General features: G+C 35.2%; 2 protein-coding genes across 8 annotated transcripts; both read right to left on the bottom strand.

Moving 5' to 3' along the window:
* Window positions 1–6,573: 6,573 nt before the first annotated feature.
* LOC143897672 (lipase 3-like) lies at window positions 6,574–19,547 on the bottom strand. Of its 4 annotated transcripts, XM_077406483.1 has the most exons (10): window positions 19,389–19,543; window positions 18,626–18,719; window positions 18,441–18,512; window positions 17,994–18,192; window positions 17,195–17,309; window positions 16,513–16,756; window positions 16,204–16,362; window positions 7,360–7,444; window positions 7,042–7,184; window positions 6,574–6,776 (listed from the first exon to the last, which is right to left on the bottom strand). In XM_077406483.1, the coding sequence occupies exons 3-10, from the start codon at window positions 18,465–18,467 to the stop codon at window positions 6,600–6,602; spliced, it is 1,149 nt and encodes a 382-aa protein (XP_077262609.1). In that variant the 5' UTR covers window positions 18,468–18,512; window positions 18,626–18,719; window positions 19,389–19,543; the 3' UTR covers window positions 6,574–6,599. The 4 variants fall into 4 exon arrangements, 3 of the variants coding, with proteins under 3 accessions (XP_077262609.1, XP_077262607.1, XP_077262608.1); XM_077406481.1 differs by having other exon boundaries at window positions 18,441–18,719; window positions 19,389–19,547; XM_077406482.1 differs by lacking the exon at window positions 18,626–18,719 and having other exon boundaries at window positions 18,441–18,577; window positions 19,389–19,544.
* Atg4a (Autophagy-related 4a) lies at window positions 19,389–27,078 on the bottom strand. 4 transcript variants are annotated; one of them, XM_077406484.1, is made up of 10 exons: window positions 26,869–27,078; window positions 26,169–26,295; window positions 25,934–26,104; window positions 25,421–25,598; window positions 25,136–25,215; window positions 24,423–24,574; window positions 23,747–23,825; window positions 23,497–23,651; window positions 23,100–23,265; window positions 19,389–21,112 (listed from the first exon to the last, which is right to left on the bottom strand). In XM_077406484.1, exons 1-10 carry the CDS (start codon window positions 26,887–26,889, stop codon window positions 21,045–21,047), a joined length of 1,197 nt encoding a protein of 398 aa, XP_077262610.1. In that variant the 5' UTR covers window positions 26,890–27,078; the 3' UTR covers window positions 19,389–21,044. The 4 variants fall into 4 exon arrangements, with proteins under 4 accessions (XP_077262610.1, XP_077262611.1, XP_077262614.1 ...); XM_077406485.1 differs by having other exon boundaries at window positions 26,880–27,077; XM_077406488.1 differs by lacking the exon at window positions 26,869–27,078 and adding an exon at window positions 26,788–26,808.
* Between the last annotated feature and the right edge of the window lie 22 nt (window positions 27,079–27,100).

The following is a 27,100-nucleotide window of genomic DNA, read 5'->3' as shown; positions in this document are numbered from 1 at the left end:
ATACATTATTTGCATGAATGTTCTCTTTACTATATTGAATAATCTCAAGACGATTGAGATCTTTCATTTCACATTATTGAATTCGAATTTAATAATATCAAAAGTAACACTGATTTGGGATTTCATACAAGATTAGGTATATATTCTGATTTAAAAATAGGGTACGCAAGATATTGTTACGCCCGTGCTGGACACTGAGTAGAGAAGTCGCGGAAAGCTGTGAAGCGCGCCCCTTAACAACGGGAGTTTGTTGATAGATTTATTGATTTTCTGTCTGGCAGATTTTTGGAATCCGCACGCGTTCTGTTTTACGAGCTTGGAATAAACGCATTTCTTAAGTTCTTTTGTGTTCTCTTTTCTCTTGCGAGTTCCGCGAAATACGTGCGCGAGTGTGGAGTGCGCGATAGTGTTACGGCGGCGAGCTTACTCGACGAGCGTAACATTTTGGGGGCTCGTCCGGGATACGAGGCGACGAACGCAGTATCCCGAACAGGATGACGACCACGCACACCCCGCCGACGACCCGTTCGCAGGCCGCGACGTCGGCAACAACGGAGGCGGGCGGGATCCATCCACAGGATGCGGGAGCGACAGAGGCAGAGGCGGGTGCCTTCGAAGCTGTCTACTTGGAGCTTCAAAAGCTGCGCCAGGAGCGGCGGCTGGAGCAGCAAGAGCAACAGCTTTTCCGCAGCGAGTTGGAGGCTCGCCTGAAGGAACGCGACGCTGCAGTAGCACGTCTTCAGGAGCAACTCGCCGTACATCAGCTAAGTCCCTCCAATAATGTTTTTCGCGGCGAAATTTCGAATGAGGCGACGCGTGAGATAGGTGCAGGTGAGAGCGCGTGTGCGGGGCGCGCCGCGTGCGGAAATTCGGTCGAGCCGCTGCGTGTGATGGGCACGGGCGAAGGCTTGTGTGCGGGGCGTACCGCGTATGGAGGTTCGAGTGAGACGTCGCTCGGTTATAAATTAAAGCCCGACACGTTCGACGGGACTGTTCCTCTGCGCGAATATTTAGCACAATTCAATTTAATTGCGCAAGCGAATGGTTGGGAGGAATCTTCGAGAACCGTGGCTTTAGCCTCGAGCTTAAGAGGGAAAGCGCGTGCCGTATTGGATGGGGTAACCGAATTCGAGAGCCTTCGCTATTCTGAATTAGAGACTAGGTTAGAGTTGCGTTTTGGCGAAGCGCATATGTCTCAAACGTTTTACACCCAGTTCACTAATCGGAGACAAAAACCCGGAAAAGATCTGCCCGTTTTGGGAGCGGATTTAGAACGTTTAGCGCGTTTAGCTTATTCGGAATGCTCGACCGAGGTGCGGGATAAGATTGCGTGCGCCCAGTTCGTTGCGGCGCTTTCTGACGGCTTCGTAAAACGAACTATTCAGTTATAGGGATTAACTTCGTTGAAAGCCGCCATAGAGAGGGCTATAGGGCAATAAAAGTCATCCAAGCGAATAGTATTTCGCGGAAATTTGAAAGTAGAGATCTCTGAAAAGGCAGAGCTGGGAACGAAATTAAATCAGCGGGGAATGAGAAAGATGAAAAGAGTTCTGCAAATTTTAAGAAGAATTCGGGTTTCAGGACGAGATTCGGGCGTGAGAAAAAGGAGTTCTGGCAGTGCGATTCCCAAGGGCACTTTCGGTCGGAGTGCCCTTCTCTAACTACCGAAGAGAAGGGAAACTCGGAATAGCCGTGCTCAGCGGGGCATGTTCGGCTCAGGGGTGCAAAGGCCCTGCGAAATTAAGTAGGATAAGTAGCGGGTTTAGTTATTTTTGTTTTCGCGGCCGAATTAATGGCCGGACTTGCGTCTTTAGAATAGATACGGGCTCCGATGTGTCGGTACTTAGGGAAGGTTTGTTAGGTCCTTTGAAATCACCCACTCTTGTAGAGAGATATTTCTTGACCTATCCAACGGGAGAAACGGTTCCTGTAAAACATAGAGTGGTGGTTGGAATCGAAACAGGGAAATTTTCTTTGGACTTTCCGGTAATCATAGCGGCCATAAAAGACGAGTGTATTCTAGGAGCGGACTTTCTTTCAAAAATAGGGGTAAGAAGCGTTTTCTCTTCGGTTTTTGAGGAAACGGTGTCAGAGAGTCAAGTAAACTTTTTTTGTTCCCGAATTTGTAGTTTTGATAGGGGGATTCCTTTTTTTTTTTAAGGAATTCTTTGAGAAAAATTCCGAAACTCTCAACGCTTTTCAAAAGGAGCAGTTTGCTGAATTGGTGATCGAGTTTCAAGATGTCTTTTCGGAAGATGTGGTTGCAGGAAATTGCTCCGTCGTTGAGCATGCTATTAAGGTGAAAAATTCTTCTCCGATTAAACAGGCTCCTAGGCGAATTCCACTGCATATGCGAGAAGAGGTAGAAAAGATTTTAAACGAAATGAAACAACGTGGTGTCATCGAAGAATCTCATAGCGCTTGGGTTTCTCCAGCTGTTTTAGTTAAAAAGAAAGATGGAACGATTAGATTCTGTATCGATTTCAGGAAGCTCAATGCCACTACAGAAAAAGATTCTTATCCTATTCCCAGGATAGATGATCTTTTTGATCGTTTATCCGGAAATTCCTGGTTCACCACCTTATTGTAAGAGAAAGAAACTGCTTGCAACTTTCCTCTAGTTGTCGGGACGAATTGTTCAAAGTTTATAGTACTAACGTTAATACTGTTATTTTTAATGTTATTTTATTATTTGGAAATTTGTATTCAACATATTATTAAAAAAATAAACAAATATTTACTTTTTAAAAATGTTAAACAAATAAATCAAAATAAAAAATATTAATTTTTTCCCTCAATTTTTTCAAACAATCCGTTTTGCTCTTTATTTTCGAATATATTTTCCGAAAAATATCAATTATTTACATTAAATTTACAAAATTGATGATAAAACCACAAAAAATGTCATATTAAATCGAAAAGTTAACATTTTAAAAACTTTATAACTCGGAAACCACTTTTATTCCAAAATTGAAATTTTCAGGGTTGTTTAAGGATATAATAAAGTATATTCCCTGAAAATTTCAAAAAATTTCGAATTGAAAGAAAAAAGTTCTGGTTATCTAAAAATGGCAATTTTTCGAAAATCGATCGGCTTTAGATGGCCATAACTTAACGAAATAAAAGCAATCAAGCAAAAAATGGGTAGATTTCTTCAGAGTATACCTGAACAAAAAATATCAGCTGCTGATCAACCCTCTACTTCGAAAACTGTAGATATGACAGCATTTCAAAAATAGGCAAAATTTCTCTAAAACAGTGGTTTAGTTAGCTGCTCGCCGTGAAGCCGGACTTGAGTGTAAACCAATGACAAATTTTTTCCTTAAAAGTAAAGGGTTTACAGAAAAGAATGCGGTCTCAAACGAGTCTCTAAGTTATATAGAAGCTGAGATATAAATTTTTGAAAATGACTGAAAAATCGACTTCTTTCAAAATTCAAAAAATTCTCCAGCGGCCGGATTTGATCAAATCGGGCGCAAATTTTCAAAATCATCTCCTTTTCTAGTGTACTTTCGAGGAAAAAATCGGCATCAAAGACGGTGACCCACCCCCGCAACCTTTGGTCGAAAAGTAATGGATCTGCCCATATATGTATATATTGTGACGTTGCGGCCCGCCGCTTCGTGGCAGCGCCCCGCCGCCGTCACAAAGCGCGGAAATTTGCGCCTAGGGACGAGCCAGAGAGGCGACGACGAGATCTCCAGAGGCCAAAAATTGATATCATTTCCGCGTTTTGACAATTCTTTTATTTTCATGTATAAATTGTAATGCGCGCGGCGCCTCACCCACACCACGGCGAATCTTCGAGGGAGTGCCGATAACGAGAGGGGTCCGGGAGGACCAAGGACCGAAGAGGGGTGGCGAGAGCGGAAACTACAGGGATCACGGACGGCGAGAGCAACGCGGCAGGCGTGCGGCGAATGAGGCAGCGATGGACAAGGCCACCGATAGCGGGGCCCCAGGCGCCTGGAGAAAACCCGGCCTCAGCAAATTACCTCTACGCAATACCGGCCCGCGGGGTGGCTGGCCACCGCCCCGAGGTCAAACCGGAGGCACACCGGCCAGAACAAAGTCCGTCCACTGCCCAGGGACAAATTGAAGGAGTCGCTACGCCGACGAGAGACCGTTGCGCGCCCCCGAAGGATCCCCGTGCGACGATCCTCGTACGAGGTGACGGCAAGGAGCCCTACGAGGAGACATCACATCGGTGAGGTTGCCCGCAGTACTTAATATCGAGATGTAAAGCCACGACGCCGCCCTCCGGTGCGCGCTCTCGTCCGGGAAAAACGTTGTAACATCGCGACGCATACGGTCCCTTGAGACCGCGTATCGAATGGCGATCGACAGCGAGAGCGAAGGGCCTCGGATGGTATCGTGGCCGCGGAATTGAGATAAAGATGCGATTGCGAGCCTCTAGATCGTGATAAATTTGTGGCGAAATCCGTTAATGCGAGTCCGTTTCGTGTACACTGAAAAAAAAATCCTTGGTAATCTTGTGAGATACATTTAGTAACAGTTCTTTTTAAAATATTTGATTATTATTACCGAATATGATATTAATAACAAAACATTTTGTAATAATTATAAACATTTTGAAAGAGCCAATTTTGCGTTTAGTTGAGCCAACTAAATTATATAGTACAAATAGCTTAGTGATAAATAACAAACAGTTCGATAATTAGTACTGAATTGTATGAAAAAGCGTTTATCTAAATGATTTGGTGACAGTTACTCAATTATTTAGTAAGCAATTTGGTAATTTAGTAAGTATTACTAAATAATGAGGTTATTCTTTATGTGCGGAAGCGCAGGCATTTGTTAGCGGTGGCGCTTCAGGGAACCGAGAGCGTTGCACGCATCGAATCGTGAGCATCACGTGAGCGTGCACGCACGGTCGTGTTCTTGCGGCAAGCGGCAAGAGCTTTGTTTCGATCGAATTTACGTAGAGTCGAGCCGTGTGCCGCGTCGCGGTAGTGTCGTAACTGTGGTGCATCGTCTCGCGCGTTTCGTCGAATCACGACGATGATGTCTTCCTCGTTCTGATGTGTGCGGCGTGCGTTTATCGCGAAGATCGCCCCGGCCACGTTTATCCCGTTGTCGTCGTCGTTCTCGTCGCCGTCGATCGTCTCGATTTGCACGCGGCCAGTCGGGCAGGCTGCGCGTCACGGATACCGAACTAACCGAACGGATCCTCGCCTTTCGTTGCCGCCGCTGTGGCCGTCTCATTTTTTTCGGCCCCCTTCGAAATCTCTCGATCGCGTCCTCGACCGGACGACCGGACGACCGTTTTCCGGTGCGCGTCGCAGCCCCGTTCGTGTGTCCGCGTGCCCGTGTGCGTTGAAGCAGGTCGTTGTGTTCCGAGTCCCTAACCCTCGTCTCGAATGTGGCGTATTATTTGAGTCGCGCTAGTAAACGTCGATCCATGCAAGCGTTTGTACACGCTAGTTCATCACTCGCGAAAGTGCATCGTAAAATTCAAGTGTCCGCGAAAGTACATTGTAAAGTTGTAAAAAATAAGTGATTTAGAAAATCTTCTTTTAATTTGGGGACTTAAACATCTCACTCACTAATAAACTATCAGTTTATACTTACTAAACTGTTTGGTTACATTTATCATTACTTGGTAATAATTACCAATCTTTGCCAATAATTACTAAATATATCAGGTTTTATTACACAATTATTTGTTAATATTAACTAAATTATCTCGTCACATTCACCTATACGTTTAGTTCAAGCTATTTCACCTTAGTTAATGGTCACATTAACCAAGCCTGGATTATTATAACCAAGCCTTTTTTCAGTGTAATGTCCGCGCTCGTGGTTGCGTCTCGCGCCTTCCGTGTTCCCGGCGTATCAAATTACCAAATAGTGCTCATGTAGGAATGTCGTACGCGTCGGCACATCAATCGCGTTAATCGGCCGTCTGTGAGAGGTTAATTGCCTTAGAAAATCGTGCGTGTTAGGATAGTTATGTTCGGATGCGTTTTTCGGTGGTTGCGTGGGAGAAGTAGTGCTAGCGGGAGAGCGTTATTCGCGTGAGTTACTCCGTTCTCGTAATAGGCTCCGTGCCGTCGTGATTGCGTGTGATTATTACTCGCGGTAATTCCGCTTAGTTTTCCTGGCGTTCGTTCCAGAATTCCGCGCTATTTCGAGTATCTCGCTCGGTGTATTATTCTGCGCAGTACGCAAATCACCGAAGACCGAGTAGTGTATTTCCCCAAATGACTTGCGTTAGGCTTAAGATAATTGGCGACAGAATTCTCGTGCGACTCCCGGCGTTGCGTTCACGCGCTCCGAGCGTAAGGTATCGTCCTCTCGCGATCTTTCCTGCGCGATCTTATTTTCTATTTCCTTGATTATTTCGTGTTTACGGTCAATGTTCCATATTAATTGAAAGTTTCGTCCTACTGTATTTCTCTGATCTAATCGCAGCGCCTTCGGCGCGTTTACTATACGATACTTTACTATACGATAACATAATACTTCGTTCGTTCTGGCGTCCGCGCTCTCATTATTTTATTTGTTTCATTTCTGACGCTCGCGTGATTGATTATAAGGTTTCTCTCCTGCTTTTAACTTACATTCATCGATTAGATTTATTTCATAGACTTATTTTGGTCAGCATCAAACTTTTGTAATAGTTCTAACAAACGATCGTATAAAAGAGTTTTCGCGTTGATTGCCCATAGGAAATCTGCGTGACTAAAATGCTTAAATGGAACTTCCTCAGTTAAAAGAACATTTGGTAAGCGTTTGCCAAGTTCCAACACATTCTGAAAATTAAAAACCCAATAATGAAAGAACGATATTAATAACGAGATGATTTAAATATATGAAGAGTAGAAAATAGATCCGATTAATACAAATCAACTGTTTTTTCCTGTTACACTTTGCATTACATTCAATCGGATTCTTTTATATTGTTAACAAATTTATCACAATTTTGTCATGTTGTATAAATATTTCTTTCTTTTGCTTTTATTTGTAAGTAGAAATTAAACTGCAATAAAAAACTTAACAACAGAGAACTACTGTTACCTCTTTTGTCACAACCATATCATTTGCTGAGTAAAATAAAATTATTGGAGCAGTAATCTTTTTGAAATCATAACTTGGGGGTATTTTCTGTTTGTATCGCTTATAGTTTTCAGCTATTCCATAATCATAGTTTCGAAAGTCCTCTGCAACAATTGATATTAATCGTACATTTATAATTACGTCCAAAACTTAAAAGTATATTTGGAAAAAGATTAGTGCACGTGCATACAATTATAAAGTAATCTGTAGAAATTTATCAATCGGAATATTGTTTTATAAAAGGGATTAATACTGTTTTATGAAAGGGGGAACACTCACTTATACGTATATTTTGGTAAAAATGCTCTAATGTTTGTACAGAACTACCGGCTGGAAAATAAGAAAATAAATCCGGCAGGGTTGTCTATAACAGAAAAAAATTATATAAATGAAAGCGACTAATTAGAAAATAAGCCCTGGCGGAAAAAAATTCTCCAACTTTTTATGCAACAACTGCGCCAAACTACAACTAATTACGAAAAAAAATACGTGGAAACTATAAGTAAAGTAGAGATATTACATGGAAAGAAGAAGTTTTAATGCTAAACAATGCTAAAATTACAACTAATCACAAGAAAATGCGCGATTTCGAAAACTTCCTTAATTATAAAAAAGTCTCAAACATTTTTAACAACTCCGCCAAACTACAACTATAACTACGACAAAAAATCCGCGAAAACTACAACTAAATTAGAGATGCAATTAACTTAGTCCGTGACAATACTGTCAAAAAGTTAATGATAGACAAATGACACATAGTATTTGGCTGGAATTGTCCGCGTTATGCATGTGTGTGTAAGAATCTCATATGTACATGTATATAGACACTATAAATGTGTGCTACTAGATTAAGTTCACTTCAAAACTTAACTTCAAAGGTTAGCTGTCATATACTACGTTTACGCGAGCGTTACTTCTGTAGTAACTTATTATAATTCACTCGTTTACGCGGAGTAAATTATCGTAAGTTACTACAAAATCCCGTTTACGCGAAGGACTTATCGTAAGTTACTACAGAAGTAACGCTCGCGTAAACGTAGTAAAATATGCGTCTACCGCTAGTATCAGAAATATGTGTACTTTAAGGCTGCGTTCCTTTTGGGCGCCCACGCGCTGTAAGCTGCTGTAAGCATCATTCTATCTTCGTTGCAAATCGAATATCAAACAAAGATAGAGCGATGCTTACAGCGCGTGAGCGCCCAAAAGGAACGCACCCTAAGTATCAATTACTTCGAAACTAAACGGTCTTGTATTTTTGTAAGTATATTTTTACAAGTCTTTTCTATGTCTTCTTGTTTTTCATAAAAGTTGCCAAAGTAGTTTGATCGCTACAATTAGAAACGTGGTATCGGAAACCGTTTTCGTATTTGTAATACGTGTAAAAAATACTAACTTTGATTTCAATTATCTCAGCTTCGGTACGGTCAATTTTTTTCTAATTGCACAGGTGTGTAAATCGTGTTTATATTAATATATACTGTTCAAATTTTATGAGGTTTCCAAGAAAATGAGTTTACGGACTAACTACCTTAATGCAAAACTACGCTAAAATTGTAACTATTCACGAGAAAAATGCGCAGTTTCGGACAGTTTTTTTGCTTTTTCATAGAGGAAGCTTTGTTTTCATAAACTTCGTATATGGACTTTTGATCGCATATAAAGCTAGGTCTAATCAACCAAATTTTAAAGAATTATATATGAAATAGGGGTAGAAAAGACCAAAGAAAATATTATTTTTTTAGTTTTTGATGCCAATATGTTCAGAATGTTCTAAAACGTCAAAAAATCGTAATTTTTAAAAATGTTCGTATATGTGTGTGTGCCAAATTTACCGAAATTTTTATAACACTGATTAACCAAATCTTAAAGAGTGCCCCAGAATTCTTGGTATTTTTCTCATATTTAGATAGAGCGAGCCAAACTGAGTCGAAAAGTCATATACCATTTTGCAATTTTCGCAATAGTTGACGAGTTATTAACGATTAAAAATCGTCGTATTAGCCCGCCCTCCGCCAAATCCAAGCGCGCGGCGAGATGCGGCCGCCCCGCGGTCGGCGCGCGGGTAGTTGTTTACTACAAGCGGCGATGATTACGCACGAGCGGCGCGTAACGCCGGGCCCCTGTCCTAAGCGATGATAGTTTCTCGCCTTTTTTAAATAGAAATAAAATTTTCTAACAACATAGAAAATTTTTTTGTGCGTACGTATGTACATATGTGTGCACATGCATACACAGGAAAATATCAATTCTACTGCTTAAAAAAGCGATTACTCAATTTACCTTTTTTTTTAGTAAGTAACGGTTGTCTTTAAGCAAGAATATTTTCTTGATAATAGTCTTAAAATGTACAAATTTTAGAAAGAGTCTTTATTATGTACTTGAAAAAAGAATTTATACTCCTTCAAAGAACATAATAAAATTTTATCAAAAAAAAGTTAAAATAATAAATAAAATAATATGAGGACCCTCGAGATTAAAATAAGAGAAGGCTATGAGGGTCAGACGCAGATCACAATGCGTAATATCAGAAATAAGTGATTTATTCGTCGTTTTGATACATTACATCGATCCGTACGTTTCGGCTCAGTTTTGAGCCATCTTCAGCGGTAGTTACAGAAATTAAGTTACACGTTCTCCGTACCGTATGGTGAGTTTACTGATTCAAAGTATCAGAAACATAGACCAATTGATCCATATCTGTAAATTTGTTCAATTAATGTTGAGATATTAAAAAGATCCCTTAGGAAACTCACCATTTGGTCTGAAAAACGTGGAATACAGAGCCATGTATAAATGAATACTCTCTGCGAGAAGACTTGACGATCTTTATCGACACGACACATGCACAGCAATGATATGAAAGGTCTTGCAAGAAGAGGCATGTCGTAGGTCAACACACCGGCGAGGATTATAACAAAGCACGATTTGACACCGTCACAATATTGCATGTACCAATAGTATAACCCCGATTTGCCAACGACCAAAGTTCATGAGCATGGATTACAATTTGCTCAAAACCGTGACATATGCATGATGCAAAAAATCCGTGTCATTTTGAGACGGTGTCAAATCGTGCTTTGTTATAATCCTCGCCGGTGTGTTGACCTACGACATGCCTTTTCTTGCAAGACCTTTCATATCATTGCTGTGCATGTGTCGTGTCGATAAAGATCGTCAAGTCTTCTCGCAGAGAGTATTCATTATGTATACATGGCTCTGTATTCCACGTTTTTCAGACCGAATGGTGAGTTTCCTAAGGAATCTTTTTAATATCTCAACATTAATTGAACAAATTTACAGATATGGATCAATTGGTCTATGTTTCTGATACTTTGAATCAGTAAACTCACCATACGGTACGGGGAACGTGTAACTTAATTTCTGTAACTACCGCTGAAAATGGCTCAAAACTGAGCCGAAACGTACGGATCGATGTAATGTATCAAAACGACGAATAAAGCACTTTGTAACGGCCTGTCTTTATCGAACGCGGACTGGTTTGCGGGATCGGGAGTTCGATGAGAGGCCCAGAGACAGTAATCAATTTGCCATGGGATAGTAACATGCACTTTATTCAAGATTCGATATTACACGCAAGCTGGACGCGGTATATTACATGCGGAACGCGGCTACAGATATCAGAACGCGGGGCTAGGCTATGTGAACCAAATTAACACAGGTGATAATGACGGAACGCGGTATATTACATACGGAACGCGGCTACAGGTATCAGGACGCAGGCGCTCGGCTACATGAACCGAATTAATACATGTGATAATAACGGAACGCGGTATATTACATACGGGACGCGGTATAGTACATACGGAACGCGGCTACAGGTATCAGGACGCAAGCGCTATATGAACCGAATTAATACAGGGGATAATAACGGAACGCGGTATATTACATACGGGACGCGGTATATGACATACGCAACGCGGCTACAGGTATCCGGACGCACGCGCTCGGCTATATGAACCGAATTAATACATGCGAAAATAACGGAACGCGGTATATTACCTACGGGACGCGGTATAGTACATGCGGAACACGGCTACAGGTATCAGGACGCAAGCGCTAGGCGATATGAACCGAATTCGAGACCGAATTAATACCGGTGACAACAGCGGAACGCGGTACATTACATACGGAACGCGGTATATTCCATACGGAAGGGTGGCGGAATCCCGGGATCACGGTCGCGAGAACCCTCGCGGCGAGGCCGAGCACGCTCGACCCCACGGTGCCGTGGCCGTCGGGGTAGTGTTCAGGGAGCTCGGGAACACTCTGAGAACCCTCAGTCGAGAACCAGAACTCTGGACCTCGTTGTGCGTGTTGCCCTAGGATTCGGAAGGTAGCTTCGTCAGGGATAGCGGAAAGCCGTGGTAAAGACGAAGTGCCTTATCGTCGAGCGCGCCGGCTTTTTATACCGCTCGGCGCGGTGAGCTTCGGCAGGAGGGAGGCCGATCGTCAGGCGACGGTGCGGTGGTGGGAGCGGCGCGATCCCGCGTGTTCGCTTCGGCGAGGATCGGCTCGCTTCGGCGCTCGTCGGCGTCGTGCGGGATGGCACCGGTGCGGCGGATTTCCCGCGCACACGGTGCGTTTTAAAAGATTAAAAAATTGTGGGCGCACCGCGCCCGGTCCTCGCCCGACGGAGGATTGGTCGGGCGGTATCCGGCGGGTGGTGGCCGGGGACGATGCCTTGGCGTAAGGGGCGCATCGTTACAACTTATTTCTGATATTACGCATTGTGATCTGCGTCTGACCCTCATAGCCTTCTCCTATTTTAATCTCGAGGGTCCTCATATTATTTTATTTATTATTTTGACTTTATTTTTAATAAAATTTTATTATGTTCTTTGAAGGAGTATAAATTTTTTTTTCGAGTACATAATAAAGACTCTTTCTAAAATTTGTACATTTTAAGACTATTATCAAGAAAATATTATTGCTTAAAAACAACCGTTACTTACTAAAAAAAAAAAGGTAAATTGAGTAATCGCTTTTTTAAGCAGTAGAATTGATATTTTCCTGTGTATGCATGTGCACACATATGTACATACGTACGCACAAAAAAATTTTCTATGTTGTTAGAAAATTTTATTTCTATTTAAAAAAGGCGAGAAATTATCATCGCTTAGGACAGGGGCTCGGCGTTACGTGCCGCTCGTGCGTAATCATCGCCGCTTGTAGTAAACAACTGCCCGCGCGCCGACCGCGGGGCGGCCAGTTCCGTGAAGTTGGCACCCGACTTTAACAAAATGAATTTAAAAAAAAAGGAAATTGTAGCATTTTCTTTGTAGTTGTTTGTAGTAACAATAATTTCGTTTGTAGTTTTACCGATTTTACAAAAACAAAGATTTTTAAAAATCACTCTTGCCTAAAATTGAGATATTTGAAATTCGCTTGCGACATGTGTTTTAGAATCGTTTGTAGTTGTTTGTAGTAATAATAATTTCGTTTGTAGTTTTATCCATTTGGAAATAACACAAAATTTAAAAAATTACTCTTACTCAAAATTGAGATATTTGAAATTCGTTCGCGCCATGTGTTTTAGAATCGTTTGTAGTTGTTTGTAGTAACAATAATTTTGCTTGTAGTTTATCCATTTGGAAATAACGAAAAATTAAAAAAATCACTCTTACTCAAAATTGAGATATCTGAAATCCGCTCGCGCCATGTGTTTTAGAATCGTTTGTAGTTGTTTGTAGTAACAATAATTTCGTTTGTAGTTGAATAATATAAAAGTTACAACGTATTTGCAATATACAAATAACGTATCCCTGTCAATTTTAAAGATATCTCGAATCCGCTTGCGCTATGTGTTTTAGAATCCTTTGTAGTTGTTTTTAGTAACAATATTTTTGTTTGTAGTGGAATAATTTAAAAGTTGCAATGTATTTGTAATAAACAAATTACGTATCTTTGTCAATTTTAAAGATATCTCGAATCCGCTTGCGCCATGTGTTTTAGAATCGTTTGTAGTTGTTTGTAGTAACAATGATTTCGTTTGTAGTTTTATCCATTTGGAAATAACACAAAATTTAAAAAATTACTCTTACTCAAAATTGAGATATTTGAAATTCGTTCGCGCCATGTGTTTTAGAATCGTTTGTAGTTGTTTGTAGTAACAATAATTTTGCTTGTAGTTAAATAATATAAAAGTTACAACGTATTTGCAATATACAAATAACGTATTTATCTCAATTTTAAAGATATCTCGAATCCGCTTGAGCTATGTGTTTTAGAATCCTTTGTAGTTGTTTGTAGTAACAATAATTTTGTTGTAGTGGAATAATTTAAAAGTTGCAATGTATTTGTAATAAACAAATTACGTATCTTTGTTAATTTTAAAGATATCTCGAATCCGCTTGCGCTATGTGTTTTAGAATCGTTTGTAGTTGTTTGTAGTAACATTAATTTCGTTTGTAGTTTTATCCATTTTGCAAAAACAAAATTTTTTAAAATCATTTTTACCCAAAATTGAGATATCTGAAATCCGCTCGCGCCATGTGTTTTAGAATCGTTTGTAGTTGTTTGTAGTAACAATGATTTCGTTTGTAGTTTTATCCATTTGGAAATAACGAAAAATTAAAAAAATCACTTTTACTCAAAATTGAGATACCTGAAATCCGCTCGCGCCATGTGTTTTAGAATCGTTTGTAGTTGTTTGTAGTAACAATAATTTCGCTTGTAGTTGAATAATATAAAAGTTACAACGTATTTGCAATATACAAATAACGTATTTATCTCAATTTAAAAGATATCTCGAATCTGCTTGCGCTATGTGTTTTAGAATCCTTTGTTGTTGTTTGTAGTAACAATATTTTTGTTTGTAGTTTTATCCATTTTGCAAAAACTAAAATTTTTTAAAATTACTTACCCAAAATTTAGATATTTGAAATTCGCTCGCGCCATGTGTTTTAGAATCGTTTGTAGTTGTTTGTAGTAACAATAATTTTGTTTGTAGTTTTATCCATTTGGAAATAACGAAAAATTAAAAAAATTACTCTTACTCAAAATTGAGATATCTGAAATCCGCTCGCGCCATGTGTTTTAGAATCGTTCGTAGTTGTTTGTAGTAACAATGATTTTGTTTGTAGTGGAATAATTTAAAAGTTGCAATGTATTTGTAATAAACAAATTACGTATCTTTGTCAATTTTAAAGATATCTCGAATCCGCTTGCGCCATGTGTTTTAGAATCGTTTTTGTCAGACAACTACAAACGATTCTAAAACACGTGGCGCAAGCGGATTCGAGTTATCTTTAAAATTGACAAAAATACGTAATTTGTTTATTACAAATACATTGCAACTTTTAAATTATTTTACTACAAACGAAATTATTGTTACTACAAACAACTACAAACGATTCTAAAACACATGGCGCAAGCGAATTTCAAATATCTTAATTTTGAGTAAGAGTAATTTTTTAAATTTTTTGTTATTTCCAAATGGATAAAACTACAAACGAAATTATTGTTACTACAAACAACTACAAACGATTCTAAAACACATAGCGCAAGCGAATTTCAAATATCTCAATTTTAGGCAAAAGTGATTTTTGAAAATCTTTGTTTTTGCAAAATCGGTAAAACTACAAACGAAATTATTGTTACTACAAACAACTACAAAGAAAATGCTACAATTTCCTTTTTTTTAATTCATTTTGTTAAAGTCGGGTGCCAACTTCACGGAACTAGGGCGGCTGCATCTCGCCGCACGCTTGGATTTGGCGGAGGGCGGGCTAATACGACGATTTTTAATCATTAATAACTCGTCAACTATTGCGAAAATTGCAAAATGGTACATGACTTTTCGACTCAGTTTGGCTCGCTCTATCTAAATATGAGAAAAGTACCAAGAATTCTGGGGCACCCTGTATATATGAGCAGATCCATTACTTTTCGACCAAAGGTTGCGGGGGTGCATGGGTCACCGATTTTGATGCCGATTTTTTCCTCGAAAGTACACTAGAAAAGGAGATGATCCTGAAAATTTGAGCCCGATTCGATCAAATCCGGCCGCTAGAGAATTTTTTGAATTTTGAAAAAAGTCGATTTTTCAGTCATTTTCAAAAATTTATATTTCAGCTTCTATATAACTTAGAGACTCGTTTGAGGCCGTATTCTTTTCTGTAAACCCTCTACTTTTAAGAAAAAAATTGGTCATTGGTTTACACTCAAGTCCGGCTTCACGGCGAGCTGCTAACTAAACCACTGTTTTAGAGAAATTTTGCCTATTTTTGAAATGCTGTCATATCTACAGTTTTCGAAGTAGAGGGTTGATCAGCAGCTGATATTTTTTGTTCAGGTATACTCTGAAGAAATCTACCCATTTTTTGCTTGATTGCTTTTATTTCGTTAAGTTATGGCCATCTAAAGCCGATCGATTTTCGAAAAATTGCCATTTCCGAATATATATATATATATATATATTTAAAGCAATATATATATATATTGCTTTAAAAAATAATTGTTGTACAACTACTTTCAAAAAATAAAACCCAAGTGGTACATATTTTTGTGCTCCCATTCAAGGGTCTTTCTATTCCAATCCAAGTAGTAGCTTTAATTCTTCTTAACAGAATTATAATATTACAGAGAATTATTTTAATCACAAAGAATTAAAAAGGTAAACAATAGAAAATAAAAATATTTAATTAAAATAAAATAAATAAATTTATCTTGTAAAAAAACTTGGCGCTGCTTTTTTACTCCCGTCGCATTTTTTCCTAAAATATGTTTATTGTTTTTTTATTCAATCAAAAAGTTTAGTACTAATGTTTAAATTTTAATGTTTAAATTTCGAAGTTTAACAGCGCTGTTTTTTTTACAAGAAAAATTTATTTATTTTATTTTAATTAAATATTTTTATTTTCTATTGTTACTTCTTAAATTCTTTGTGATTAAAATAATTTTTTGTAATATTATAATTTTTTGTTAAGAAGAATTAAAAAGTTATTATCACTTGGGTTGGAATAGGAAGACCCTCAGAAAGAAAATTGTCGCTCATATTTTCCGTTTGTTTATAATTAATTCTTAAAACATCACGATGTCGGAATTTTATTATAAACATTGTATTACGTTTGTCTTTTATATGTTATGTATGATGAAACTTACGATGTTAAGTTGTGCTGGATCAGGACCGGCGATTAAGAATAATACAGTGACGCAAATAATTTGAGTCATCGCATTGTCATTACACAACGTTCTTGCTACCGTAACAGTCGCTAAAGATTGTGGAAAAACATCATACGTTTCACGCTCTCGTAGAATTTTCTGGAACGTATAAAACAAGCAATACAAGTATTAGCTCGTAATAGCTAAGAATATTTTTAGCGCATTAAATAATAAAAATTATGAAATTATTTAATCTTGTATTTTAAACGCTATTGCTTGCAATAAAAAGTCACAGATTTTGGCAGTTACCTTTATTGTTGGAAGTATGGTAATTAATTCATTAAGTGTAGGTGATACTTTCATCCAAAAAAAAGCTGGAGCTAGACAAATAGCCATTTTTATTTTCATGTTGTATTCCGGTCTTGATGACAGAAAAGTGAATAGCGCAGTACCCCCCATTGAATGACTGATATAGTATAAATCTTTTTGCTTTGTATAATTGAAAATGTAATCGAACATGGCCGGCAGATCTTTTGTTCCAATCTCGTGAAAGCTGAAAAATAAGAATTATGACGATATATTTAACAAAACATATTTTCTCGCTCCCCTCCCCTCCTTCCCCCCCCCCTTGTTTGACAAATGCACGCAATTAACTTACAGTGAAAAAAAGATTAAAAAATAAAAAAAATTACAATCGGGCTAATAAAGAGACTACTGTGCAAACTTTAACGTTTACAAAACGTGTTATAAAATTCCTTCTTCCATTTTCATATATGCTTTACGTCTTCATTGCATATTCTTTTAGAAATTCTTAACTTATTATATTCATATCACTTGGTAAGTATAGCTACACTCTATTCAGTACAAGTAACGATTACTTCATCATTTTGCTTCATAAATATCTCTACACTTTCGGTTTAAAATGGATTTTTAAACTTGAGATCTGATGTTCCCCCAAAATAATTTTTAAATTTTAATATTAACGTTTTACCTATACTGCCAGAATTTGGGATCGTATGTCGTCATATTTACGTGTGATCTGCAATAACTATTTCCTCTCACATTTCCAATCCATACATCATATCCTCGATCTGCCAGTAAAAATGCTATAACACAAAAAATAATAATAAGTTATATTAGTGCGCTATATAGAGACTGCATGTACTAAATTCCAGGAAATGTATATCGTTATTTCTTTCTAAAATTTTAAATTAATTTTTCAAAAATATCTTTATATTTCACAACTTTTAAAACTTTAATATTTGATTGAGGTTCAGATTCTATTTAATTCCACTTTAAATTAAAAAATAACTAACGTCCCATTATTTCTTTGTAATCCTCTTTGAAATCTAACTCATAAAAAATATCCTCTTTATTTTCAGTAGCTTGAAATAAAATTTATATTAAAATAATATTTATAAATATACCTGGACATTTGTGTATAATATAAAAAGAAAGATTTGACTAAAATTTATAAAAGGACATATTTACAAAAACATCAATGCATTAATAATTTTCAAGTTATAAGATTTGAAGGTGGAATCTTCGGTTCTTCACAAAAATTCTATATGGTGAAATTTTACACAATGTTTTGAATTGATTCGCACGTTACATTAGTTGCTTTCCATTTACATCAACTCAGATAATTCTCACTTGTGATGTCTCATTCTGTCTTTATTATTCATTAATTGCCAAAAAAGATAGAACGACGTCACAAGTGAGAATTATCTGAGTTTTGATGTAAATGGAAAGCACCTATTAACAACTACATGTTATCAGTAAATACGTACCAAGGTCTTTACCAGGACCATACAGTACCCAACTATCAGATGAAGCCAAAATGCCATGTTGTATGAATACAATTTCCTTCCTTTTCTTGCTATCCAACAATGGACTACCAGGTATCCTGTGTATTTTCAAATTGTAACCATCCTCCGTTGTCACGTTATGCTCCTCAGCGGGATAATCATATTGTTCTACCAGGCCAATCTATGTAAAAGAATAGCATAATATATAACATCCACGAAATATCATCGTTTCATCTCTATTTCGATTTCGATTTATTTTAAATTATGTAAAAAAATATTTATACAACATTTAGAGACTTTTGGCTTAACAATTTAAGACGCGGTAAAATTGTATAGTTTAATCTATATATATTCTATATTAAATTTTTTGAATATATATATATATATATAATCTATATTAAATTGTGAAAATAATTAATTTTCACTCACAAAATCCAATACTTTTCCACTGTCCATTCTTTCGGCTTGATCTATTTTTCTTACTCTCACTAAACCAGGGTCCTTAGGGAAGAGAAAATTTAGAAATTCGTTTTGAAGATACAATGATATGCCCTGCGATCTTTCTTCTGAAAACGTCGTAATAATTAAAAATGCAAGCAACATGGATTTCATACCTGATGTCATCATATCAACTGCAAGGTAGATTATAATAAAATTCTTAACTGTCGGCAATGTTACTTGGAATACTTTTCGTGAGGCAATGAGAAACTGCAATGAGAAACAAACACGCCGCGATAAGTACTGAGTCGACAATAATTTAAAGACGTTATTTTAACAGTTTTAATTTTCTTTTGTAGAAATGATAAAAGTACTTAGTTAATTATATTAAAAATTTCTACAAACATGGATTTGTGAAGAAAATAATTGAAATGCATATGCACAAGCACATTTAAATTTTTATAAATTTTCCAATAGAAATTATTAATGTCAAATTTTATATAAATATAATTCAAAAAAAGTGGAGTCAGGTATGAAATAAATAAAATATGGAAAATTTAATGTATAATGTAATATATAATATATACAAAGTACACTTAACGAAAATGGAAACTAGAATAAAGAGAAGAATAGATGAGATGGATAAACTTCCATAAAACCATCCTTGATTTTTACAAATCTAGACACGTTTTATAAGAATAATAACAGATTCATAAATAATCTTCATAAATATTTCGGACTTCTAAAATTTATATGTTAAGTAAATCCTTTGAAAAGAAAAGTTAATTCTACCATTCTCTTGCTTAATATAAAATTCTTTAATAAAAAGTTGGTACAAATTCTATATTTTTGTAATAATGTTTCTGTTCGCTATTTACAAACATGTTAATATCAAAATATTCTTTCTATGTATGATACATCGAAATATACATTACATACTTGTTAAGAAAATTGAAGAAGATTATAAAAGGAAACGTCTTTTGTGTGTGTGTCGTGTATGACAAAGAATCCTTAAGTATTACGACAGCGATTTGAATGCTTATCGCAGCCCACGTATTCCACGAAGACACAGTATGCGCCTAGTATACGAGATAATATAAAACTACAAAGCATCACCAGTTGCGTTCTTTAAAATATATATACTCAGTACGTGTGCAGTGACGAAACTTGAGATTTTCGCCCTTCCATAGTTTCTTTTAGTTTCTTTTAGTCTTTCCACTATTTCAAATAGCACAAAATAATACATATATTCATGTAAATTTTGAAAAACTTTTTAACAGACCTTTTTCTTTACTCCCTATTTTCTTAATAAAGTTGAACAAACTTTTAAGGTTGCCGAAACTTTTTAATGGAATAATAAAAACAATAGTAAAAAATATTACGTGTTGCAAAATTAGTTTTTTTTTATTAAAAATTTGTATACAAATTTCTTGTTCTGCTCACAAATTTATTCTTTGAATATTAAGTACTGTAATTTCTAGCTCCGTTACTGTATTAACTAACAATTACGAAATCATATAATGACCTTGGTTGTCAAGGTTGTTTGTATTCTATAGTCTGATAATCATTGACTTTTATTCTCTAAAAGAGAATAACACTTCCATTAATAATCAACATTTAGAATAATAATAGCGACGCAAGTAACCATAACAATAATAGAATTTGAACTCATCATTGTCTGACTGAGACTGATTGATTATTTTGTTATGATAAACTATGTATACAAAATGAACCGACCGGTATGTATGAAATGATATATGCGTGAGCATCCAAAAAAATATAAAATTTAAAAGTAAGTTAATTTTAAGATAGTTTATAATAGATTCTGTGTTACATTATTCAATTATAAGATTCAAATTTTTTGAAAATTTTACAAATTCTATGTTTCAATTTCATATTCAATTCCATATTCACTATCTCGTGATAAATATTTAAAAAACAATTGAACCGGATGTCGCCCGTACGTATATAAGTTAGTTTTAATTTCCATTAATTTCCTTTATATTCTTATATCTAAACTTTTAAAATCGCTGCATTTTTTAAGTTCTTAACTGTCTACATTTAAAAATCTTAGAAAATTATTTTATTCACACTTTTATTTTAGAAATATTACACATGTATAATCAAATAAAAATAATAAATTATCAATGCAATACCACAGAGACACAAAGATCTCTGTAAGCACAAACGTATGCGCTTGTTGATGTCTATAATATCGCGCAAATGTATACCTGAACATTATATATATATGTATATATAGTTTTGTATGTACAAAGTATTTAAATATATATATTATATGTATATATATATATATAATTTAATGATTATATATAATATATAATATTATATAATATATATATATATATATATATATATATATATATATATATATATACATACATATATATATATAATTTTTTTATATTATATCATACATATATAATATACACACACATGTATAGTTTTTATATTGTGTGAGTATTTTAACTTCGCATTGCACTAGTCGAAAATACAAATCATCTCTGAGAACACCATTGTGTAACATTCAATTGTTATGTCGCATCTTGTCGCAATACTAGATGAATTAGATGGACGTCAACCAAGCAGTTCAAAGTCTTCATCAGATGTGTCGTATTGACGTTCAATGTGCTCAAAGTCCACAACTGCACAAAGAATTATTCTTGTATAATAATTGCTTGTAAATAAATTTTATTTTCTATTTACAAATCAGTTATCCATAATCGAATCTATTTTAAACCGACAGATATAAAGATTTGTGCTTGTAAAGGTTTCTATTTTGATACAAAACCAAATAATTACTTATCATTACTAATTATGCTAATTCATAAACAAAGCATGTAATAATAGATATAAAAATACATATATATATATATATATATATACCGGGTGTCTGAGACCACCCGCCCACCCTCTTTTTCTTTCAAAAACTAAGCATTTTAGAGAAAAACGTTCCAGACAAGAATTGTATGGTTTTGAGGGAAACATAAGATGGTGTCATTGATTTGACCTTGGGTGGCATCGTTAAGGACAGGTCAAGAACACCTTTAGTTTCTTAAATAGAACCCCCTATTTTTTATTGCATATTCTTATAGCTTATGTCGAGAGTTTTCCAAAACACTATAATTAAGTAGTTTTTCATTAAGTACTTTTCGAGTTATAAGGCTTGAAAGTTACAGTATTGTGACATAATATTTTGTTAAGTATTTATAATTCAAATTCCTTACTTTTTATTTTTGCAAACAATACGAATCAATTAATGTACAGAAAACACAATTTTCTTAAAGAAAAACTTGTTGTGTAAGAGCGTAACATGGCACAGTAGATAGCGCACTATTCTACAAAGCTAAAGAACAATTTTAATGCCATTTACAATGAGTCTAATTCTTGTAACGTTGTTAAGAACAATGTCTAAAATACCTGGAATAAACTATTGCGCGCTATGTAATCTTTGTAGGCATTTGCCTACGCAAATCAAGCACCCCGAATCGTAAAAGAGGCAAGGGAACTCACGTACAGAAAGCACCCCGAATCGGGAGAGGCAAGGGGACTCACGCAAATCAAGCACCCCAAATCTGAGAAGCTAAGAAAATAATGAATATGCAATAAACAGTTACACAACAAGTTTTTCTTTAAGAAAATTGTATTTTCTTTACATTAATTGATTCGTATTGTTTGCAAAAAAAAAGTAAGGAATTTGAATTATAAATACTTAACAAAATATTATGTCACAATACTGTAATATTCAAGCCTTATAACTCGAGAAGTACTTAATGAAAACTTAATTATAGTGTTTTGGAAAGCTCTCGACATAAGCTATAAGAATATGCAATAAAAAATAGGAGGTTTCATTTAAGAAACTGAAGGTGTCCTTAACCTGTCCTTAACGATGTCTTCCAAGGTCAAATCAATGACACCATCTTATGTACCCCTCAAAACCATACAATTTTTGTCTGGAACGTTTTTCTCTAAAATGCTTAGTTTTTGAAAGAAAAGGGGTGGGCAGGTGGTCTCAGACACCCGGTATATATATATATATATATATATATATGTAGGTCTGGAAGTATGTTCCGGGACTTTTATTTTTGATATCGGTATATTCCGGGACATTTGGCAGTTTCCAGGACTGTCCTGGAAAAAATTGATGTCCTACGGCATTTTTTGGGACAGTTTTTTGAATCTGATTACATATATATGCGTTATATTCCAGGACTGTACATTTCAAAAAACGTAAACAGTCCCGGAACATACCTCTGGACCTACATATATATATATATATATATATCATCCATTTCTCTATCATAACAGAATTCATCTGTTCTGTCCTTTTCTATTCGATCCATTTTATACCAAAATATGCGAGAATAAAATATAAAATATCTCAAATTAATGATTTTTTACTTTATCTTAATACTTTTATATGCAGAAGTAAATTGTATTATGTAAAAAGAAATCAGTTTTATTTTAAAATAAGAAACAACTGAAATATATTATTTATTGAATAATATATTAAAATCCTCTCTATTCTAATATACATTTTGTAATAAAACATTTTCTTATTTATATATTTTTACTTTTTTAAACGTTTTTTTACGTTTATAAGTTGCTATTTGTGATAACTTAGATACTTACAACTTGAAGCTGCTATCGCTTCTGAAACAGCATCTTCTGCTGGTGACCAGTGTGCCAAACGCTCTGTGCATAGCTCAAATAATGGCTGCTTTTCTGGCAAAATTAATTCTTCTTGCATTGATTTACATAGAGACTTAAATTCCTTTTCTGTGGCACAAAAGAAGCACTGAAATATATATAATCAATTATATTTCAAATATTCAATAACTATTATTTTTAAGTTCTAATTCTATTTTATATATTAAATGTTAAAGACATTATATATTGTACCAATATTCTCTCCCTCTCCCTCTCCCTCTCCCTCTCCCTCTCCCTCTCCCTCTCTCTCTCATAGAGCAACTCTAAAATTTTTTATCTCTTGCTGACTTTTATAATAAAAGCCAAATCATATACTAACAAGCGCCACAGAAGGATCCATGTCCGTAACAGGAATACGACTAGCTGATTTGCAGTGATATGTACTATCCATTTCAATTTCTTCTTCGTTCATCTTATCTTCAATGCTACCTGACCTCTGGGTGGTATGAGGATCTAAATAGATCACCTCATCTCCTAAAAAATATTCATTTTATGCATTTCTTTGGAGCAACTTTCATAAACTTTACATCTTCCTTTCTTTGTAAAATGTGGCAATAAAAATTACAAACCTACACAGCCTATAAAATATAAAGCAAGATTTGGTTTTCCTCCAATCACTCCGAGAGATTGTGAGATCTTAAATGATGTCTGAAAAAAATTTGTATACAAATCCACAATCTGTATTTTAAACTATTTTAAATATGTATATATTTTAGTATATATGTCAATATATCATCAATATTTTGATGTACATGGTGTTTCTTAAAGACCACTCCACTACATAGCGTTATTCCTTATAAAAAATTAAGTCGAAAAGTCCTGAGCCATTTTCCTCTATAATACTTAATAAAGCTGTAACTATTGAGTAAAGTCAGTCTATTCAGTGTCGTTCTTTAGCTGGACGTAGTATGCGTTCACGTATATTGCCAAGCACGTGACTCACTGACGTACGGCCAGCTAAAGGGCAACACTGAGTGGACTGACTTTACTCAATAATTAGAGCTTTATTAAGCATTATAGAGAAAAATGAGTCCGGACTTTTCAACTCAATTTTAATAAGAAATAACATTATGTAGTTAGTGGATGGTCTTTAAGAAACATCCTGTATTAGGGGCATATTATCATACAACTACCTGAATTATTGAGGTGTTTTTAAATTTTATAAATGTTTAATATTTATACATACACGGAAATAATACATACATATTATATGTATATATATTTCGTGTATGTAAAAATTGTTACCTTGAGTCCATTAATGTATACAGGATTAATTTCGCTAAGTCCAAGGCGTAGCGGGATTAATAATAACAAAGGCTTCCATTGGCTAAGTGCTCTTAGAGGAATTTCTCCATCTGCCTCTGCTGTCACACCACCTTCTACTCTACATTGCCTTACTGTATAAAATTAAATTGATTCAAATAATATGTAACATTTCATTATCATGATTGGTTAATTATAACATATTTAATTATCAGTTTTCCTCTACATATAATAATAGTCAACAAACTTTTGTATTTAGCTTTTTTCTATTTGTAATTGTGAAAACAATTAAGAATATGCAGGGTGCGGAAAAACTAAAAGTACAAACTTCTAGAGATAGTAAAGAGCACTGGATGGTAAGGATCCCTACCTAGTGCCTAAGCAAAAAGGAAGCATTTCCGACTACCACTTTATGAGCAAAAAACGTTTATTCCAGTCTCTTCTACCGTCTCTAGAAGTTTATATCTTTAGTTTTTCCGCATCCTGTATATGTGTAATAGAATCAATGTTTTACATTGTAATCAATATGTGATGCATTGATATGTGTTTAATTCTTATTTATAAATCGTCTTATAATTAGTTGATATTAAAGGTTTTTATTTTTAATTTCAATTTTTAACATTTTTTTTTAATTATAAACAATTGTAATTATTACTTATTATTTTTAATTAACAATATACTAACTATATACTTACAAATATCATTAACTATTAATGTATTGTCTAGTGCAACATGTATAGTAAGAGAGCTCCATTCATCATACACAACCAATTTTCTAAAAGAAGAAAAATTAGCTTTACTAAAAAGTAGATTTATTAAAATAGTTCATTAAACTGCATAAAATGTTCTCTCAAAATGTATTTCAACAATTTTTATTGAATATGTTATTGAGATGATTTCTCAAATCGTACATAGTGTACAGAATAATAGACTTGTTTTAAATTAAAATTTTATTGAAATTTCTTCAATAATATACATACTTTAATACTTGTGCAATAGTATTAGGACCAAACCATTGTCCAACTTCCTTTCCTTCGGATGCACCCATCAATGCAATTTGATGAATGGAGAAAGCAGCTGCCCTCTTGTCCTCAAAGCGCCTTAAAATTTTCAGGTATGTCTTATTTTTTGTTTCCGGCATCCACTGCCAATCTTTACCTACATCATAAGTAAAAGGTTACATAATGATCTAGAAGTGATTTTATTTCCGTAATTATATGCTTCTTATAACTACCAGAACTGAGAAGTTTTTTATGTGCAAAAATAAATCATAAAAATAAAGAATAAGATTTTCTTGCCAAGATCTTCTTGAGAGAAAAAACTTAAAAAATAATAAGATTAATGTTTATTTCTTCTTGAATGTTTGAATGATCAATAATGGTCTCACAACATATATTGTTGAACTTGTTTCGATAGTGATAAAGGAAGAAAGGAAATTTTGATTGTAATAAATTAAATTATTATCTATATAATTAAAGTATGCATGAGATTACCTAAGTGTAATGTAATTAAGGCTTGGGCCAGAACCATTTGCCCACATCTCAACATACAACCCCAACCCTTGTCAGACGTGAATGTTGAATTACAGCCACCAATGGGAATAAAGCCCTTACGATAGGTGAACCATAGTTTGGATCGAATATCCCTGCGTATTGCATCGAGCTCTAAAATTTAACACCTTACAATCTACTTCGTCAAAAATATCCGCACTTGGACCATTTATTAGACCTTTTATAGCATTGTATTTCCTGCCAAGAATCCAGATTGGCTCGTCCGTTTGCGGTATATCTTCCGCTTCATCGGAAACATTTGGAGTAAACAGAGTATCCATTATTACTGTTTTCACAGTTAACACCTAGAAAACAAAGAAATATAATGCTACAATGTAGGATTCAATTTAAAAAATACGATGATGTATATATGACACATGCGCATAAATTTAAAAAAGTGATTTAATTATTGTTCTTGCATGAATTTATTTACAAATAACCGATACAATGGACAATATTTTAAACTGGCATTTAACTTAAGGCGATTTCTGGCGATCGTTTGGTATGGTTTGGTACATATACCAAAGTTGCTATCGGTGGTTGCTATTGGTTCTGGTATAATTTGGTACCTTTTGGTTGCTTATACCAGAGTCACACCAAAAATTGCCTTTAGTTGAATTAGCATTTTAAGGTTAATTATTCATTGTTATTAGAGTACTTTGCAGATTTATACGCGAAGGAAATGCTCCACATCGCTTGCCATTTTTATTACAACAAAATGCAATAATTAATCTAATAATTGATTGATGATTAATCCTATTCGTGTCTATTAAGTGAAAGAGAATAGCTTCTCATACAGTTGCTTTGTAACGTGAAGGAATGTGAAGGAAGGGAAGAAAGGTTAGGAATCTGACAATCCTGCTTGTATATATGTACACCTTCAACACACCCAGTAACATTGGTCATCGCATTCGCGTTGTCCTTATGCGCGAAATTAGACGCGCCATTCAAATCGAAGTCAACAAAAGCACAGTATATACTGTGACAAAAGATATCGCGGATGACAAAATAAAACATGAATATTTTATGTTCAATTGGTCAATAGACAAACGGAAGTCGAATTTGATGATGGCGCTTCTTCGACATTTTGGGGATGCTAAAGCTAAAGGT

This window comes from Temnothorax americanus, unplaced genomic scaffold (genome assembly GCF_048541705.1).
Source record: "Temnothorax americanus isolate GAGA-0224 unplaced genomic scaffold, ASM4854170v1 Scaffold21, whole genome shotgun sequence".
NCBI classification, from domain to species: domain Eukaryota; kingdom Metazoa; phylum Arthropoda; class Insecta; order Hymenoptera; family Formicidae; genus Temnothorax; species Temnothorax americanus.
The sequence above is the reverse complement of the archived record's forward strand: the minus strand, read 5'-3'. Positions and strand labels throughout refer to the sequence as shown.